The following is a 21,366-nucleotide window of genomic DNA, read 5'->3' as shown; positions in this document are numbered from 1 at the left end:
ACTGACCGCTAGAATTTCAATTAAGTAATAAAAAATTACCACAGGGATTTACACAAATGAAAAGATGAGAGGTTCATATGAGATCTATCTATCTATCTATCTATCTATCTATCTATCTATCTATCTATCTATCTATCTATCTATCTATCTATCTATCTATCTTATGTCTATCTATCTCATATCTATCTATCTATCTATCTATCTATCTCATATCTATCTATCATCTATCTCATATCTATCTATCTCATATCTATCTATCTCATATCTATCTATCTCATATCTATCTATCTATCTGTCTATCTATCTAACTATCATCTATCTATCTATCTATCTATCTATCTATCTATCTCATATCTATCTATCTATCTCATATCTATCTATCTATCTATCTATCTATCTCATATCTATCTATCTATCTAATATCTATCTATCTATCTCATATCTATCTATCTATCTATCTATCTATCTATCTATCTATCTATCTATCTATCTATCTATCTCATATCTATCTATCTATCTATCTCATATCTATCTATCTATCTATCTATCTATCTATCTATCTATCTATCTATCTATCTATCTATCTATCTATCTATCTATCTATCTATCTATCTATCTATCTATCTATCTATCTATCTATCTCCTATCAATCTATCTCATATCTATCTATCTATCTATCTATCTAATATCTATCTAATATCTATCTAATATCTATCTATCTATCTCTCTCTTATCTATCTATCTATCTATCTCTTATCTATCTATCTATCTCATATCTATCAATCTATCTATCTCATATCTATCAATCTATCTATCTCATATCTATCTATCTTCTATCTCATATCTATCTATCATCTATCTCATATCTATCTATCTATCTATCTATCTATCTATCTATCTATCTATCTATCTATCTCCTATCAATCTATCTCATATCTATCTATCTATCTATCTAATATCTATCTAATATCTATCTAATATCTATCTATCTATCTCTCTCTTATCTATCTATCTATCTCTTATCTATCTATCTATCTATCTATCTCATATCTATCAATCTATCTCATATCTATCTATCTATCTATCTCATATCTATCAATCTATCTCATATCTATCTATCTATCTATCTATCTATCTATCTATCTATCTATCTAATATCTATCTATCTATCCAATATATATCTATCTATCCAATATCTATATATCTATCCAATATCTATATATCTATCCAATATCTATATATCTATCCAATATCTATCTATCTATCCAATATCTATATATCTATCCAATATCTATCTATCTATCTATCTCATATCTATCTATCCAATATCTATCTATCTATCTATCTATCCAATATCTATATATCTATCCAATATCTATCTATCTATCTATCTATCTAATATCTATCTATCCAATATCTATCTATCCAATATCTATCTATCCAATATCTATCTATCTATCTATCTATCTATCTATCTATCCAATATCTATCTATCCAATATCTATCTATCCAATATCTATCTATCCAATATCTATCTATCCAATATCTATCTATCCAATATCTATCTATCCAATATCTATCTATCTATCCAATATCTATCTATCCAATATCTATCTATCCAATATGTATCTATCCAATATCTATCTATCCAATATCTATCTATCCAATATCTATCTATCCAATATCTATCTATCTATCTATCTATCTATCTATCTATCTATCTATCTATCTATCTATCTATCTATCTATCTATCTATCCAATATCTATCTATATATCTATCTATCCAATATCTATCTATCTATCTATCTATCTATCTATCTATCTATCTATCTATCTATCTATCCAATATCTATCTATCTATCACTCATTTTACATTAATCACGTAAAGTTGTTAAAAATGCTATTCAGAAACTTATATCTAGGTGAATGCTACAGAAGTTTCCACCAAGCTATCTTAGGCCTAGTTCACACAGAGTTTGAGGGCAGAAAAAGTATGCCTCAAAATTCGTTCAAGGCATTTTGAAGCAAATTTTGACCTGCCTGATTTCCCTGTGTTGTTCACCCATGGCCATTGCAGCAAAAAACGCAGCGAACGACGCTCGTAAACTAGCGCCACAGATATTTCTGCCTCCCATTGACTTCAATGGGAGGTCAGGGGCGGAACCGCGGCAAAAAAAGGACATGCCGCTTTTTTCCCAGCGAGCGGCTAAAAGCCCGCCTGGGAAAAAAACGCCCCTGTCTCCCATTGAAATCAACAGAGGGCGATTTAAGTCATTTGTTGGCGCTGATTCCGATGCGGTTTCTGCATCAAAATCAGTGCCAGAAAACTCTGTGTGAACAGGGTCTTAGAGTCCTGTATGGCAAATCTTCCCGATTACAGAGTAATTTGTAAATAGTCGATATATTGCTACATAGCTGGACCGAACAGCTGTTTAGGGGTCAAGGAATGTTGAGTGACAACCTTGGAGAGAGTTATAACGCTGGATATGGTTGTAAAACACATAACTTTTAACATCTTGGCAGAAGAGGATGACTCTGGGGCTTTTATTTACTGGTATGTATTATTATTATTATTTTTATTATTATTATTGGTATTATTTTTTATGGTTGTTATTATGGTTATTTTTATTGTTATTATTATTGTTGTTATTTATTTTTGTTATTATTGTTATTATTATTGTTGATAGGTTATTATAAGATTTATGATCTATTATTATCTCCTGGTGGAATCTCCGCCGCCATCTAACAGTTTTACCTCCAACCCCAGAATCTGTTACATTTATATCCAGATCCTCAGGAAATGTGTCAAGGTACGTGCAGTGGTTAAAAAGAACCCGCTGACGTCTCACACTGGGCATTGTTATATATTTTATGATTGCAAAGGATTAGCGGAGGTATTCTGCAGAATGGCAATGTTCACAGAAGGAGAACGGTAAACTGCAGCAAACACTAATCTCTTCTTCCATCTCATTCTTCCTTGTGCCATCTCCTCTCCGGCTTCTGCTGACAAAAATGACTGACTGCAAAAAAGCGTAGCGTCTGCAGTCTAACGGGCGGCTTATGGCCCAGGTGAAATTCCTAGTTTAACAATCCTGGCTTTTATAAAAATATATTGAATTAGAAGATAGATGTGAGATGGAATTATAATTACGGACATATGTGATTTGCTTACGTATGCGAAATGTACAGTAATGGTTTAGAGATTGGTCTCGTGCAGCGCAGATCATGGAATTGGCTCAAGTAAAGGCCAAATGTTTATGTCAAAACGGCAAATAAATTGAATCCTTATAAGAAACCAGAATAAAATGCAAATGTAGAGCCAAACCATGTGATACATTATTTGTCTCATTTTTTTTAAATTTTTTTTTTTATCAAGTTTCTTTTTATTTATTTTTTAATATGATTATATTTTTATTTTAAATAATTCTTCCTTTTAATTTAATTTCATTTGTATGAATTATTTTTGGTTTTCTTTAATCAATATAATTTTTGTCAAATAAAATGGTCTTAATCTTTAAAGGGTAACTAAACTTTTAACATGCCTGTGTTAGTGAGATGTCAGAAGTTTTGATCGTTGGCGATACGAGACCCCAACTGATCACTGAAACGTAGTGGCAGAGGCGCTCTGGTGATCTCTCTGCCACATTGGCGCTGATTGGCTTTCCTCGGAAAGCCGAGCGAGCGGTGTACAGACAGACTTTCTAAAGATCCCGTACACTGCTCGCTTGGCTTTTCGAGGAAAGACCATTAGAAATAAAGCTGCACAGCGCTTCTGACTTGTCCTTATGTCAAATGTAAAACGTTTCTTTATAAGTTTAGTTACCCTTTACTAGGATTTATTTTGTTTTAAACTAATTCTTCCTTTTATTTTTATTACACATTTTTTTATTTATTTTTTAAATGTTTGATCTTTTTTTTTTATAATTTTTTCTTGCTTACACAGTACTTTTTTGTAATATACTGGCATATTTTTAAAAATAAAATAAAATGGGTGACTAGTTACTTACAAGTTTCTGACATATTTGTCACCACTCTACAAAATATACACACGCTTAAGGTATGTTTACATATATTTTTATAAGAAACTTTGAACAAAAACATTGCTCTAAAAAAACTAAATAAAAAAAATGTTTCAGAGAGAAGGGTTGTCTAGCTTTAAATTTAAAGAAGTTGTTCACTTTTGTGTAAACCCTAAAAGGGCGGGATGGATGCAGGTTTTGATGCCTTTTCTTATATCTGAAACTGGAAATAGAACCTACAAGATTGTATTAGGGTATGTTCCCACAGCCTATTTTCGGCCGTTTTTTGGGCCGTAAATGGCCGAAAAACGGCCGAAGAATCGGAAGCAGAATGCCTCCAAACATCTGCCCATTGATTTAATTGGGAAAACGGCGTTCTGTTCCGACGGAGCGTTTTCGCAGCATCTTTTTACGCGTAAAAAAACGCCCGCGAAAAAGAAGTGCAGGACACTTCTTGGGATGTTTTTGGAGCCATTTTCCATAGACTATTGAAAAAAGCTCCAAAAAAGTCCGGAAAAAACGCCGCAAAAAACGCAGCGAATTTCGCGAGTGCCACAAAAAACGTCTGAAAATCAGGAGTTGTTTTCTCTTGAAAAGAGCTCCGTATTTTGAGATGTTTTTGACTCTGCGTGTGAACATATCCTAAGGCCCTGTTCAAACTGAGTTTTTTGACTAGTTCTTTGGCGCGGAAACCGCTCTACAAAACTCGTCAAAAACCGCCCGAAAATGCCTCCCATTGATTTCAATGGGAGGCAGACGAGTTTTTTTACCGTGAGCGGAAAAACCGTGTAGTAGAAAAAGAAGCGACATGACCTCCAAAACCCCATTTCAATCAGTCAGAAACGGGAAAAAAAACGCCTCGACGAGTGTGGTTTGACAAAAACTAGTCAAAACACTCGTCGAGGCGTTTTTTTCCTTTGACTGATTGAAATGGGGTTTTGGAGGCGGAAACCGCCTCAAGATGGGTCATGACGCTTCTTTTTACCGCGACGCGTTTTTTTTTACTCGCGGTAAAAAAACTCGTCCAACTCCCATTGAAATCAATGGGAGGCATTTTCGGGCGCTTTTTGAGGAGTTTTGCGGCGCGGTTTCCGCGTCAAGAAACTCTGTGTGAACAGTGGTAAAGTGGTTTATCTTGGTGAATTGTCAATTCACCAATTCACTTGATGGACGATCAATGTTAAATCTGTAGAGGTCTGACCATTCGGCCCCCACCAATCGCTAGAATGGGGGACCGCAGACCCCTATCATTCACACCCGTGTGGAGTAGGTGATTGTACGGAGTGGTAGTCAAGCATGACTACTTTATACAGCTCTATTGGAGTTACTTAAAAGTGAGTGAAAGTGTTTGGCTGTTTCCATTACTCCCCATGGAATTGTATGGAGAGCGGCAGTACACATGCTCGACAGCCACTCCATACAACTCCTTCTCTTTGCCTTACCCATTGCGGTCCTCCGTCTTAGTCATCTGGATAGATGATAAATCTTAGTTTCATGGAGGTCTGACCACTGTGTCCACCAAACGCTGGATTGGCGTACCTCCACACCAACATGGGGAGTTGGGGGTTTGTATGGAGTGTTGGTCAAGCAATTCCAGTATTGCTTGATACAACTCTATGGGAGTTACTGAAACAGTTGAGTGAGAGCAGTTGGCTGTTTTTTTTTTTATCCCCATAGCATTGTATGGAGCTCCATACAACTCCTAATCTTTAATCATTGGGGTCCTCCCTTCCAGTGATGTGGATAAGTGATAAATCTTAGTTCCATGGACGTATCATGGCTCGCCTCACAAAACGCTAGACTGGTGGACCTCAGAACCCATCCACATAACCGTAGGGGTTTGCATGTAGTGTTGGTCAAGCATGCCCACTACCGCTCAATACAACTCTATGAAAGTTACTAAAATAGTTAAGTGAGAGCAGTTGGCTGTTTCCATCCCCATACAGTTGTATGGAGCTCCGTACATCTCCTATTCATTGGGCCCCCCCCCCTCCAATTGATGTGGAGAGGTGGATAGGTGATGAATGTTACCTGCTGGAATACCCCTTTAAGAAATCTGTCTTCACTGCAGCTTTTGGAGCACAAACTTCTATATTTACACTTCAGTGATAGAGAGACGATATTCCGTGTAGATAATAAAGTTCTCTTTGTATGTACATATAATATATTAAACATGGCTTCATTAGCATAGTAATGAAAATCTCTCCTTACTTTCTACGAAGGCAGAAGGGACAAGTAATTAAGAGAACACAAATCAATGGCATAAACCGCTATAAAAGGTGGAAATACGCCTATTGCACAAATAATAATAATAGTGGGTGGAGTCTTGGCGGTAAAATATCCTCACGACTTGACTGGGGTCAGCTAGAACACATGAGAGATGGGATGATATATAATTAACTGGCAACTAATGTGTGAATCAGATAAAACATAATGAACGCATTTGAAGGTTTGTATACTGAGGAATCTACATAAGTTAATTAGATTTGAGTTGCGTCTTTGAAGATGTTGGGGAATGTGCAGAAGATCGTTCCCTCCTCTGCTCCTACCTTTATTCATATCAATCAGCAGCTTCTTCTTTTGCATTCGCTCCATCTTTTCACGCTCAGCTTTCTCCTTTGCTATCTTCGCTCTTTTCATCTTTTCCTCCATTTCTCGCCTCTTGTTATTCTCTTTGACCGCCTCCTGCAAAAAAATAAATAAAAATTGTCCGTTACGGCTCAAATTAAAGAGAAAGCGAGATTTGTGCACAGTCTAACTTTACTACAGTGAATGCAAATACATGATTTAGCTAGTATTACATATATTCCCTTTCCACAATCTAAGTTTATTTCTGTTTCCTAGCAACTGCTTGACTTCCTGTCTGAGTGACTACCATTCCGTTACAAGGAGATACATATACTGAAGTGGTCACAGGAAGTGCTAACTGCGACACAGTGTACTTTGTCTTCATTCTGCACAGACTTTCATTAGGTCACATTCAAGAAACTGAAAACTAGAGAAGAACACACACCAAGGCAAAGAGGCAGAGGCATAACCTGAAGCTTCTGGGCTGCAATGCAGAATCTTTAACAGTACCCCCCAACTATCATTTTTAGTACTGATCTCCTCATATAAGGTAGAGACTTTTTTGGGTAATCTCAGGGCCCATGTGTAGCCACAACCTCTGAAACACCTACAGTTACACCCCTAAAAGGAAGGAAAAGTGATATCTAACGGATTATGCAAAACAAATACTCCTTCTTGTGGCGCTCCTGTATCTGTTTTATGTGGTCCTTGGTTCCCCGTCCGTTCGGTAAGGAACGATCCGCTCTCTTTTCAGTTTAGGTACAACTTGAAATTTATTACATGTTAGAATAAAAATGAAATATAAATGAATAAAACAGTACTGGCATGCAACTCGTTTCAACTTAGAACCTAGGTCTTCATCAGACCTAGGTTCTAGGTTGAAAAGCGTTGCATGCCAGTACTGTTTTATTAGTTTTTATTTTGTTTTTATTTTATTCTATACATGCGCCACGATAAGGTGTATTTGTTTTGCATAATCCATTGGATATCACCTTTCAACTGAGGATTTGGGGTTTACCTACCGCCGGTGCAGACTCCAAGGGTTAGCACACTGTACGATACGAAGCTCAAAAGTTGAGTTGTGCCAATGAGTCCGCACAAACTCAAAGGGTGAGTAAAGAATTCACCAGTTGTACTCACTCATGGTGATGAGCTGTTTTTTTAACAATGGTTATATAAACTGTCCAAACAATATCACCTTAGAGCAGCGCCTGTTCTAATTTTTTTCCCCCTCCCTTCCACTTCCCCTCTCCCATCCCCGTTCTTTCAAGGATTCAAGGAAGGAAAAGTACATGAACAAAAAATAGGAGGGCACCGAATGTACTGAGAGAGAGGTATGGGAAAGACATTTCATAGCAGATGGAAACAGGCTTTAAAGAAACCTCCCTGATACCAAAGCTCGGTCTCGATCACAGTATGTTCTCTATCTAGCAGCCAGGACTAGATGACCCATCCTCCTCTTCTTTGAGGGACAACGCTGGATCTCCACAAGAGTGTGGAGTCTCAGAGTTGTCACCCGCTGGTTGTGTCTTTTGTTACTAAGCAACAGTTCAAACATAACATTCCGGCCGATGCTTACAGAACCCCTTTATCTAAAAAATATTTTAAAAAAATGTAAAAGATCCCCAAATAGAGGAATAGACAAAATAGTGTGGACTCTGGAAGATGACTGACCACTCCTGGAGATAATCAAATATTGAAAGGAGTCCGGCAATAAGAACTTCCATCGACATCCATAGAAACTCAAAAAGTTAGTTGTCAGTAATAGATTTCTAGACTCACTGGTCACTTGGCTCCTGGTATTTGTTCAGCCCTGTCCTTACGAAAAGTTACAATGCGGAAACTCATTGGAGTCGTTAAACTTTTGGATGAGCTGAAGACACAAGCTCTGATTAAGATGTCTACTGGCTGCCAGCATTCATGCGCTTATTTTTCTCACAACATCCTACTTCATTTTCCACGAGGAACACAAAACATTCGGTAGAAAATAGACGAGAGCGTCTAAACTTAGAAGTGCTGAGGGGTTTATGGGAAATGTTTCATGTGTATGTTTAAGTTCACAATATGTCTCCTGCTCCCAGCTGAAGTATTGGAAAAGCAAGTTTTGACATCTGCTTGAACGTTATCAGTGTTTCAATAATGAGATTCTCAAAAAAAGTAAAAACAACCACTGGGCTGTAGAGAGACAAAATGGATTTTTGCATGTGCGGCTGCTCGAAACATAAAAGTGTGAACACTGCGCCTGCATAGTAAAGGAGATTTAGTTACGGAGAAAATCCAGTCAAAGTGATCTTATAATATGCCGTAGATCAATGAGAAGTCTATGATCTTGACCAACCACTGATTTCCAGAGTAATGAAGTTCTACAGAAGGCTCAAACCCCTTTGGACTGCTCAGATATTTTAATTACAGAAAAACTAAGTCAATGATCTGCAACCTGCCAGGGCATGATGAGAGTGGTCGGGTTATGCCCATGGTCAGTGACCACCGGCACGTCCTACTTACCGGCAACCGCGACCACAGGACTGTATCTTCATGTCGGTGTCTCCCTCCTCAGAGACATCGACACACACGGCTGCAGTGCTCTCCTGTGTCCTGTAGGGTGCTCACGCGCGCTCTCTCCCGCCCTTAAATAGCAAGTGCGCGCTCCTATCTAAAGTTTGCCAATCAACCCAGTAACACCCTGGACTTTAAAAAGGGCTCTGCGCTTCCTCTCCTTGCCTGAGCCTTGTTTGTATTCCTGTGTTTCCCTATGCAAATGGCCTTTAGTTGTATCCTGCTCCCAGTGTTCCCGTATCCTGCTTCCTGTATCCTGTTGCTGTGTTTGTTCCTGAGCCTATTGTTGGAGTCGTGTGTGCCTCATCTGCCACGTCTGGTGTTGTCTACCACGCCAAGCATCATCTGTGCCGGCCACGTTTCTGCTACTTCCGAGTATCTGCCATAACATCTCCCCAAGTACTCTTATCCGAGAGACTGTTATTGACTGCTGTTTGGCCAGCTGCTTCTCCGCTACGGTGATGCGAACTAGTGGGTCCAATGAGACCACCATTGTAAGTAAATTGGTTATTTGTTTGGAATATTGTGCCAGATTTCCAGTACCAAAAATTTCTGTGAAGTGCCAAAGGGCTTGAGTGCTTTATGGAGACCCTTAACTCTATAAATCAGTGGTGGTCTAAGATCAGAGACTTCCCCAATGTGAACCTCTCACATATATCTATGACATATCAGAAGATTAAAAGAGAAAAACACAAAAAGCACGGCGCCTCATGGTACAGATTACCCAGGGGAAGATGATCGAAATAAGAAGAGCAATATGCTCACCTTGGGGAGTTGTGCAGGCACAACACTGGTTTAGAGCATGGACGGTATCCACATGGAAAGCTGCATCCTTGGTCCAAAATTACTGGCAACAAAAAGTGTTTCTTGCCACAAGGTATAGTAAAAGGGTGGAAAGAAAAAAAATATATATATATGGCCCCAAATGGCGCTGCTAAACAATTGAATAGTCAGATATATATTTTTTTCTATATTTTACTACTTTTACAAGTAAAAACCTAGGTGTAAAAAATGCAATTATTTTTTTGTCGCCAAATTCTGATAGCCATAAAATGTTTATTTTTCTGTTGATTAATGCCTGATTCACACAATGTATTGCAGTATATAGTGATTCTGACAGGCCGGAGGCAGGGCTTAATAGGAGCACAAAGATGGCGGACCTGGGGGCCTTCATTAGGCCCCCAGGCAGCCATAGCAACCATCGCCACCCTGCCATTGCATTGCGGGGGGCGAAATAAGCTGCTAGAGGGGGTCGCCCCCTCTTTCTAACAATTTAAATGCTGAGGTCGCTATTGACTGCAGCATTTAACGAGTTAAACGAGCGGGATCGCGCTCGAGCGTGCTGCTGCTCGTTACTCTAAAGTGTCGTCTCTAACATACAGCCGACACCGTCATCGTATGGAGCGGGTTCACTCCGTGAGCCCATTCCATACTTCCCCTGCCCGACTTTGGCGTATGGATACATCAAATGTCTGGAAGGGGTTAAGATAATGTAGTAGGTTCACTTGCAATTCTATGTAAGACCACACATCATGGTACCACTATAAGCAAATCCAAATAAACTCAGCTCTGCTACATCTATACACATCTAAGTTTTTCATTCAATTAAAAAAAACAAAAAACATTAATATAACCCAATCAACAATTTTTCTCACCAACCCCTCTGCATAAGCAAAGCTGATTCGATGCCATCGCTTGTATGCCCCCGAGCACCATAAGATTGGGAAGACCAATCCTGGAAAGCAATAGATAATGTCTCCACTAATAGATACTTAGGATGAGAAAATTGAGACCGGCACAAATTATCCAAGTCCTTGAACTGAAATATGAAATACGGTCTCAGTTTGCGAGAGATGATATTTTCCATTTGTTAAATTTCTAATGAAAAAAAATCCATCAATGTCTCCATTAAAGTGTCAACTCTTTTAAAAAGATGATTTCAGGGTTTGTCAATTAAATGTCTGCCAGACAAATTTATTAGCAAGCGCGCACTATGCGGCTCCAGTGTCTGGGTGCAAGTCAGGATCTTAAGATGAGAAGTTTGGTACGGGGCATAAAATAAGTAATGTCCTCACTAGAACAATTCTTCGCCCAAATTCAAGGTCATGAAGCTCACAATGTGCCCCCGATTCCGCTATATAAACGTACCCATCAATATTGATTTTCTTAGCTTAAACTTCAGTTATGGATTTGGCTCTTTTCAGGCGTTCCAGTATTCTAGCCATAAAACAAATCAAAACACCAATGGCAACCAATGAAATTTAATGGGATCCGTCAGGATTCATTGGGAAGAGTTTGAAAACGGATCAATCAAACGTAGCTCCCATGGATTCGTTGTGAACATTCACGATGGTGTGAATTGTGCCTTCCGATATAGCCTTGACTTATTCGCCTCTGCTCGGGTGTTGAACATCCAATAAAGCAATTTCTTCGCTATATCTAATACTGTAAAATTTGGGTGAACACCCATTTGGTTGAGCATAGCTGCCCTAGGGGTTGTCACCAAACATTTTAAGACCTTTAAATGGTAGATCTGCCTAGTGACTTAGTGGGCACCTTCATTTGTAGTTGGCTGTTAAGAGCACGAGTTACTGTGTTTTATAATATATTTAATATTTTAGGTAAAATTGTACAAATATACTGGATGTATTTATTATTAAAGGGGCTGTCAACAATGGGCTTTCCACAAATCCCCCGGCAATTAGCGGTTTACAGGGTTCTGCCGCTGTGGCATCCGGCTATCAGCTGGCATCACCAGGAAAACTACTTGGCAAATATATTCTTTGGATACAGAGAAATATTAATTTGGAATGAGCATTGTCCTAAAAATAAAAATCCATATAATAGTCCCCCTGTCCAAAGGGAGTTGTATTACAGTAGTTATATTCCTATATATAGAAAGCAGTATTATAGTAGTTATATTCTTGTATATAGGGGCAGTATTATCGTAGTTATATTCTTGTATATAGGGGCAGTATTATAGTAGTTATATTCTTGTATATAGTAGCAGTATTATAGTAGTTATATTCCTGTATATAGGGGGCAGTATTATAGTAGTTATATTCTTGTATACAGGGGGCAGTATTATAGTAGTTATATTCTTGTATACAGGGGGCAGTATTATAGTAGTTATATTCTTGTATACAGGGGGCAGTATTATAGTAGTTATATTCTTGTATATAGGGAGCAGTATTATAGTAGTTATATTCTTGTATATAGGGGCAGTATTATAGTAGTTATATTCTTGTATATAGGGGCAGTATTATAGTAGTTATATTCTTGTATATAAAGGGCAGTATTATAGTAGTTATATTTTTGTATCTAGGGGGCAGTATTATAGTAGTTATATTCTTGTATATAGGAGGCAGTATTATAGTAGTTATATTCTTGTATATAGGAGCAGTATAATAGTAGTTATATTCTTGTATACAGGGGGCAGTATTATAGTAGTTATATTCTTGTACATAGGGGCAGTATTATAGTAGTTATATTCTTGTATATAGGGGCATTATTATAGTAGTTATATTCTTGTATATAGGGGGCAGTATTATAGTAGTTATATTCTTGTATATAGGGGCAGTATTATAGTAGTTATATTCTTGTATATAGGAGCAGTATTATAGTAGTTATATTCTTGTATATAGGGGGCAGTATTATAGTAGTTATATTCTTGTATATAATGGGCAGTATTATAGTAGTTATAGTATTGTATATAGGAGGAGTATTATAGTAGTTATATTCTTGTATATAGGGGGCAGTATTATAGTAGTTATATTCTTGTATATAGGGGCAGTATTATAGTAGTTATATTCTTGTACATAGGAGCAGTATTGTAGTAGTTATATGCTTGTATATACAGTGAAGGAAATAAGTATTTGATCCCTTGCTAATTTTGTAAGTTTGCCCACTGTCAAAGTCATGAACAGTCTAGAATTTTTAGGCTAGGTTAATTTTACCAGTGAGAGATAGATTATATAAAAAAAAATAAAAAAAATCACATTGTCAAAATTATATATATTTATTTGCATTGTGCACAGAGAAATAAGTATTTGATCCCTTTGGCAAACAAGACTTAATACTTGGTGGCAAAACCCTTGTTGGCAAGCACAGCAGTCAGACATTTTTAGTAGTTGATTATGAGGTTTGCACACATGTTAGATGGAATTTTGGCCCACTCCTCTTTGCAGATCATCTGTAAATCATTAAGATTTCAAGGCTGTCGCTTGGCAACTCGGATCTTCAGCTCCCTCCATAAGTTTTCCATGGGATTAAGGTCTGGAGACTGGCTAGGCCACTCCATGACCTTATTGTGCTTCTTTTTGAGCCACTCCTTTGTTGCCTTGGCTGTATGTTTCGGGTAATTGTAGTGCTGGAAGACCCAGCCACGAGCCATTTTTAATGTCCTGGTGGAGGGAAGGAGGTTGTCACTCAGGATTTGACGGTACATGGCTCCATCCATTCTCCCATTGATGCGGTGAAGTAGTCCTGTGCCCTTAGCAGAGAAACACCCCCAAAACATAATGTTTCCACCTCCATGCTTGACAGTGGGGACGGTGTTCTTTGGGTCATAGGCAGCATTTCTCTTCCTCCAAAAACGGCGAGTTGAGTTAATGCCAAAGAGCTCAATTTTAGTCTCATCTGAACACAGCACCTTCTCCCAATCACTCTCAGAATCATCCAGATGTTCATTTGCAAACTTCAGACGGGCCTGTACATGTGCCTTCTTGAGCAGGGGGACCTTGCGGGCACTGCAGGATTTTAATCCATTACGGCGTAATGTGTTACCAATGGTTTTCTTGGTGACTGTGGTCCCAGCTGCCTTGAGATCATTAACAAGTTCCCCCCGTGTAGTTTTCGGGTGAGCTCTCACCTTCCTCAGGATCAAGGATACCCCACGAGGTGAGATTTTGCATGGAGCCCCAGATCGATGTCGATTGACAGTCATTTTGTATGTCTTCCATTTTCTTACTATTGCACCAACAGTTGTCTCCTTCTCACCCAGCGTCTTACTTATGGTTTTGTAGCCCATTCCAGCCTTGTGCAGGTCTATGATCTTGTCCCTGACATCCTTAGAAAGCTCTTTGGTCTTGCCCATGTTGTAGAGGTTAGAGTCAGACTGATTAATTGAGTCTGTGGACAGGAGTCTTTTATACAGGTGACCATGTAAGAGCTGTCTATAATGCAGGCACCAAGTTGATTTGGAGCAGTAACTGGTCTGGAGGAGGCTGAACTCTTAATGGTTGGTAGGGGATCAAATACTTATTTCTCTGTGCACAATGCAAATAATTATATATATCATTTTAACAATGTGATTTTCTTTCTTTTTTTTTAATATAATCTATCTCTCACTGGTAAAATTAACCTAGCCTAAAAATTCTAGACTGTTCATGACTGACAGTGGGCAAACTTACAAAATCAGCAAGGGATCAAATACTTATTTCCTCCACTGTAGGAGCAGTATTATAGTAATTATATTCTTGTATATAGGAGCAGCATTATAGCAGTTACATTCTTGTATATAGGGGGAGGTATTATAGTAGTTATATTCTTGTATATAGGGGGCAGTATTATGGTAGTTATATTCTTGTATATAGGAGCAGTATTATAGTAGTTATATTCTTGTATATAGGGGGAGGTATTATAGTAGTTATATTCTTGTGTATATAGGGGGCAGTATTATAGTAGTTATATTCTTGTATATAGCAGCAGTATTATAGTAGTTATATTCTTGTATATAGGAGCAGTATTATAGTAGTTATATTCTTGTATATAGGAGCAGTATTATAGTAGTTATATGCTTGTATATAGGGGCAGTATTATAGTAGTTATATTCTTGTATATAGCAGCAGTATTATAGTAGTTATATTCTTGTATATAGGGGCAGTATTATAGTAGTTATATTCTTGTATATAGGAGCAGTATTATAGTATTGGAGTGAGAAATTCCAGCGATATAAATCCACGGCAATGTAGTAAAATCTTTGCTTCTTTATTTGAACATTTTAAATCAACCACGGCATTACCAAGGAGCACAGGTTTCGCTTACGCATTTCGGATAAACATTCTTAGTCATAGCTAACCTGTGAAGGAAGCTGGAAGCTTTAGAAGAGTGTATTAATGAACACCTGTTAAAAACAGCCTGTTTTAGTGTCTCAGGTAATTGCACATGGAAGTGAGTACAACCTTTATAGAAACTCCCAAACATAGTACACATGGAATAACCTATAAATAATCAATGGTGATATATTTGATTATTATGACTAATCCTTGTATATAGGGGGCAGTATTATAGTAGTTATATTCTTGTATATAGGGGGCAGTATTATAGTAGTTATATTATTGTATATAGGGGGCAGTATTATAGTAGTTATATTCTTGTATATAGGAGCAGTATTATAGTAGTTATATTCTTGTATATAGGGGCAGTATTATAGTAGTTATATTCTTGTATATAGGGAGCAGTATTATAGTAGTTATATTCTTGTATATAGGAGCAGTATTATAGTAGTTATATTCTTGTATATAGGGGGCAGTATTATAGTAGTTATATTCTTGTACATAGGGGGCAGTATTATAATAGTTTTTATTGGTTTGCATAGGGGACAGATTTAAAGTCGTTATATTCTTTTACCTAGTTGCAGTATTATAGTAATAATAAAAATGGTATTTATCTTTTCTATGTTATAAAATGTCATCTTATAGAATGTAGAAATGTTTATCTCCCCATTAATCATTTGTAACTGAAATTGCAGTTTAATTAAGTCTATTTCTGTTTTAAACCTCCTGGTGGGATTTTTGTAGTCAAGAATTACTATCCTGAGCCCGAGATGTGAATGGCCTGGGCGCAGCTCATCACTAATCCTACATGAAAAGGAATGTTGTGACATTTATAAATATACATGAAATAAGTACAAGGTTTTCCGTTGCCTTTACATGCGCCCGGTTGCGGAGTTCAGTCGTCTTATCTGCTATTTTTAGCTTCTTGGTACTTTATGTGAAGTCCTGCAGTAACTCAATGCCTGACCAGTCAACATCATTAATCCTAATAGGATTTAATAACATGTATTCGGAAGATTGAAGCTCTGAGCATCTAGCAGAGATATGTTCTACAGCACCATGAAACTTATACAGTAGCTGATAAAAAGTTAAGAAAGATCACGAACCAGAGACCCTGACCGGTTATAGTGGTTGTCTGCAACCTGTGGCTCTCCAGCTGATGGGAAACTACAACTCCCAGCAGGAGCTGACATCTGCACTAGACAACAAAGAAAGGGCCTTAATCGTGACAACCAATCAAACTCCATCTTTCATCATTTTGGCCTATGTATAAAAAAAAAGCAGCATTTTGATTGGACATTGTGAGCAGGGCCAGCCTTTGGATAGCGCCCTGTGCAAAATTTTCTTTTGGCACCTCACCCCATCATAAAGAAAAGCCCAATAAAAAGTATAATGCCCCACACAGTATAATGAACTTTTAAGTGCCACCAAAACAGTATAATGACCTTTATAGGGCCCCCACCTAGTATAAAGCCCCCTTTAGTGCCCCCACTTATTATAATGTTCCTTATTTCCCCCATCCACAGTATAATGTCCCCTTTAGGAAGCCCCACACAGTATAATGCCTCCATAGCTATCCTCCACAGTATAATGCCCCCTTAATGCCCCACACAGTATATGGCCCCTTTAGTGCCCCCATACAGTATAATGCTCCCATAGGTGCCCCCACAAAGTATAATGCCCCCATAGCTTCCCCCACACAGTATAATGCCCCTTATGTCCCCATCCACTGTATAATGCCTCCATAGCTGCCCCCACAGCATAACACCCCCTTAATGTCCCACACAGTATAATGTCCCCTTGTGCCCCATACAGTATAATGGCCCTTTAGTGCCCCACACCAGTATAATGGCCCTTTAGTGCCCCACACCAGTATTATGCCCCACACAGTATAATGCCCCCATAGCTGCCCCCACACAGTATAATGCCCTTTTAGTGCCCCCAACACAGTATAATGTCCCCATAGCTGCCCAACACAGTATAATGCCACATAGCTGCCCCCACACAGTATAATGCCCCTTTTAGTGCCCCCAACACAGTATAATGTCCCCATAGCTGCCCAACACAGTATAATGTCACATAGCTGCCCCCACACAGTATAATGCCCCTTTTAGTGCCCCCACACATTATAATGTTCCTTATTTCCCCCCTCCACAGTATAATGTCCCCTTTAGGAAGCCCCACACAGTATAATGCCTCCATAGCTGTCCTCCACAGTATAATGCCCCCTTAATGCCTCACACAGTACAATGTCCCCTAAGTGCCCACATACAGTGTATTGCTCCCTTTAGTGCCCACCACACAGTATAATGCACACTTTAGTGCCCCCAATAGTATAATGCCCCAAATGCCCCCACAGAGTATAAATAATGCCAACGGGCCTGGAGACCCAGGGAGCGAGAGGTGGTTGGTTTTCGCTCACCACTTGTAGCTTCCGGGTGCTCATTCTCTGCTTTGGCCCCGGCGCTGCACTGAGTCTGAGACACATTGCATTCCAATGCCATGTGACACATGTAGCGCTGGCACCGGAGCATAAAATAAGCACCTGGGCTGGCAGACAGCAGCAGTGTTGCTTCAGAAATGCAAGGGGAGTGGAGCCAGTGCAGTGCCCCATTCCTCTCGCTGGAGTGATGTGCCCTGTGTGATCGCACACCCTAAAGGCCGACTCTGATAGTGAGTAATATCTCTACTATAATTTCCTAAACACATGGACTAGAAGTGATATACCTACTATAAGGCTTTATTCAGACGAACGGGAATTACGTCCGTGCAACGCGCGTGTTTTTCACGCGCGTTGCACGGACCTATATTAGTCTATGGGGCCGTGCAGACATGTGCGTGATTTTTACTCAGCGTGAGTCCGCTGAAAAAAAGTCACGACATGTCCGTTCTTTCGGCGTTTTGCGCGAATCACGCACCGCTTGAAGTCAATGGGTGCGTGAAAACCACGCATGTCGCACGGAAGCACTTCCGTGCGAACAGCGTGATTCGCGCAACAGCTGTCAAAAGGATGAATGAAAACAGAAAAGCACCACGTGCTTTTCTGTTTACAAACATCCAAATGGAGTGTCATAATGATGGCGGCTGCGCGAAAAGCATGCAGCCGCGTATCATATGATGCTGCCACACGGAGCTGTTAAGTGGCTTTTGCGTACGCAAAACGCCGCGTTTTTGCGTGCGCAAAAACGCCACGCTCGTGTGAATCCAGCCTAAAGGCAAGGAATGACACTGCTATGAGGCCAGCAGAAGGGATGGGGTCAATGCTGGACTGCTCTTCCTCATGCACCAATTATAAAAATTCCCATAAATTGGTGCATTTGTGGTGCGAAGCCGTAGTGCAGGTCGATGTCCCTTATTTTTTTTTAATCTGCTGTAATAATGACGGGGTAGGTGGTGGAGAACTAGAGAGGGAATCTTGGGACACATGTATATGATACTGATAATCTGGGATAGGAATTATTAGGTGGTTCAGGGGGTGCTGTATTGGAAGAGGAATAGGGGTTCTAATATCTTTTAGGATTTGATTCATCATCATATCCAAGATTTCTGCTTGCAGCAAAAAATAATCCAAGAAAATCCATCTTGGGCTAGTTCTGCCTATACAGCTGATGGTTTGTTACAATGTATAAGTGTAGACAATTCTCTTTACACTAAATACATCAGCAGCAGTCCAGGATGAAAGCCCTTATCTACACTGATGCATTTTAATACATTGCAGCTGTGTGAACAGGACATGGACAGGCCAAGTTTTTAATATTCCCATTACAAGACCCAATTCTTTCCATCTACAACTTTCCACAGGGGTTTATTCACTATGATATTTTGATGGTGGTCTGACGAGGTCACATGATTTCTAATATGACTACTAGGGGGAGGAAGATGAAGGTCATGAATCCACATCTGAGATACGTATGTGCTTCCATTGTGATCACTAATACCACCAGTAACTATCTAGACCTTGTCATGTTTAATATATATTCTTCACAATCCATGGCCCTTTTAAAACATCAGAAGACTTAAGACTTTGTTCCCACAGTGAGAATAAATTATCTATGAACGAAGCGTTGTCACTTCCGAAACTCTGTATGTGTTCTATGTAAATGTTGGGACGTACAAGTCAATCTGCATTTCTGTGAAGACAACAGTCCCTGGACTCTATGGAGGCGAATTTACTTCTATCTTATTGTTTTGAAGGTTAAACATACAAAGGCAATAAAGACGTTATAGAATATACATATAGTGATCCGAGTATATAACCATATAGTGTTATAGCTGCGAGTCTGGCTGAACGTTCATTAATAAGACCACATGGGTAAAGTATCTGCACCCTCTACATTATAAGATTTAATTTCAGCCATTAATTGCTCTTAATTTATCATCGAAACTTTTTTTATGTTGACTGCAACTACAGAGTTACTGCGGCCGGTTGGTCTTCACTGCGATTTTGGGGGTGTAGAAGTGGTGCCACGTGAGAACTTGGCAGCAGAACAGGACATAATAGAAATCTAAGTGACCGCCAAAGGTTGGTACTCTTTCTGTTCCATTTTGTCTTTGCCAACTGCAACGCTGGCCAGAGACATGAGATATTTGTTGGCAGATCCAGCCAACTTTTTTGGGCTCTGCCAGCAATCTGAGGTCTATGCCATTACCTTCCATAATACCTAGATATTTTGTCTGTAGACCCCAATAAAACTGGCTGCATCTATATACAAATACCACATGTCTACAGCTAGGCATTAGCTGGCCATAAACATGAAATAAAACCACCAATTTTAGCGGCACCAATGACATTTGCCTTGACAGCAGTTGTCAGGGGGGAAAGAAAGATCAACGAAAGCTTGTCCAGCCGACAACGATTTCTCCCAACTCCACTATTAATATTCACTCTTTGCTCGGCCCATGTGCATGTTTTTTTCAATGGGGATTAGCAATAAGCAGCTGCCAAACCTTTCTGGCGGTGACTCCTTTCACTCAGAACAAAACAGGGTCGGACTGGCCCACCAGGGTACCAGAGGATCCCCCGTTGGGCCCAGTCCCTATCACAATAATGGACGCAAATGATCCAGCAGAAGACAGCTCCATTGGAGGTGACTTTGGAGCCATTCACTTGACACTAGGGTCTATTTCTTATGGGATGATTCATAAATAATCTATTAGATCCGATTGATGATGTGTCCTGTGTGTATAAAGATGACAACAAAGATTATGATGTAATTAAAAAAAAGCAGGACATGTTCTGTATCGGTGATGGGTGGTCCCTTTGGATCATCTCCTCAGGTGGGCCAGGGAAATCCAGTTTACAATGGAAATAAAAATAAAAGATGGAGCGTGTAGAAATCCAACATGCCTGATGCGTGGATGGGGACGAGCGGTCGTTACTCCGATCGCTCATCCCCATACGTTATTATCATGTCCCTGTTTACACACCAAGATGTGCTGCCGACAACGATAATATTTAACTTTTTTAAAAAGATAAAATCAGCAGATGAATGATCGTTTGCTCGTTCATCTGCCGATCGCTGTCCTGTTTACACGGGGCAATTATCGGCAACGAGCAATATATGAACTAATGATCTACCCGATAATCGTCCAGTGTAAAACCTCCTTTAGCTTCGAGGAAACTTTTGGGGAAATGTCCTTTCCTCTTTCAGTATGGACCCCCCAAATGTTGAGGAGAACCATAAAAATGCTTTTCTGAGCTTTGACCACAACTCCATCGACAACCATTGTGATCAATTGAAATATAAATTGCGAGTCAGGGCTTTTTACCCAACCTCACTGACCAACCCCACTCATCCTCTCATGGCTAAAGAAGGCCTTCTAGGATAAGGGGAGGCTGTTATAGCAACAGAGGGGAACCAACTTCTTATAAATTATGAGTAATTCTATAATATAATGATCCCCCCATTGTCCTTACAGCCAATCAATAAACTATAGACCATCATAAACGCTCAATACCCTGTTGACCAATCATATTGTGCACATAATGCAATTCCCTTGTGTTTTAGTGAAGGCACCTCCAAAATGAACAATGGGCACTGTAACAATGTAATGGAGTCAATAAAGCTGTGTCCTTCATGTCAAATGGGAATAGCACTTGGCTGAGCGGTAGAGGGCAAAGCCAGAATATCTTGGGCCATTGCTACCAATTTTTTTTCCATTATTC

General features: G+C 39.2%; 1 protein-coding gene across 4 annotated transcripts in view; it reads right to left on the bottom strand.

The window, feature by feature from the left end:
• The window catches only part of DIAPH2 (diaphanous related formin 2), a 952,586-nt gene that overhangs the window by 179,995 nt on the left and 751,225 nt on the right, over positions 1-21,366 (bottom strand). For all 4 annotated transcript variants that reach the window (XM_075836589.1, XM_075836591.1, XM_075836588.1 and 1 more), the window contains one exon: positions 6,570-6,705. In XM_075836589.1, coding sequence (XP_075692704.1) covers positions 6,570-6,705 — 136 coding nt within the window. The remainder of the gene's footprint in view (positions 1-6,569; positions 6,706-21,366) is intronic.

This window comes from Rhinoderma darwinii, chromosome 8 (assembly GCF_050947455.1).
Source record: "Rhinoderma darwinii isolate aRhiDar2 chromosome 8, aRhiDar2.hap1, whole genome shotgun sequence".
NCBI lineage: Eukaryota > Metazoa > Chordata > Amphibia > Anura > Rhinodermatidae > Rhinoderma > Rhinoderma darwinii.
Note: the sequence above shows the minus strand (reverse complement) of the source record. Positions and strands in the feature narration are given on the sequence as shown.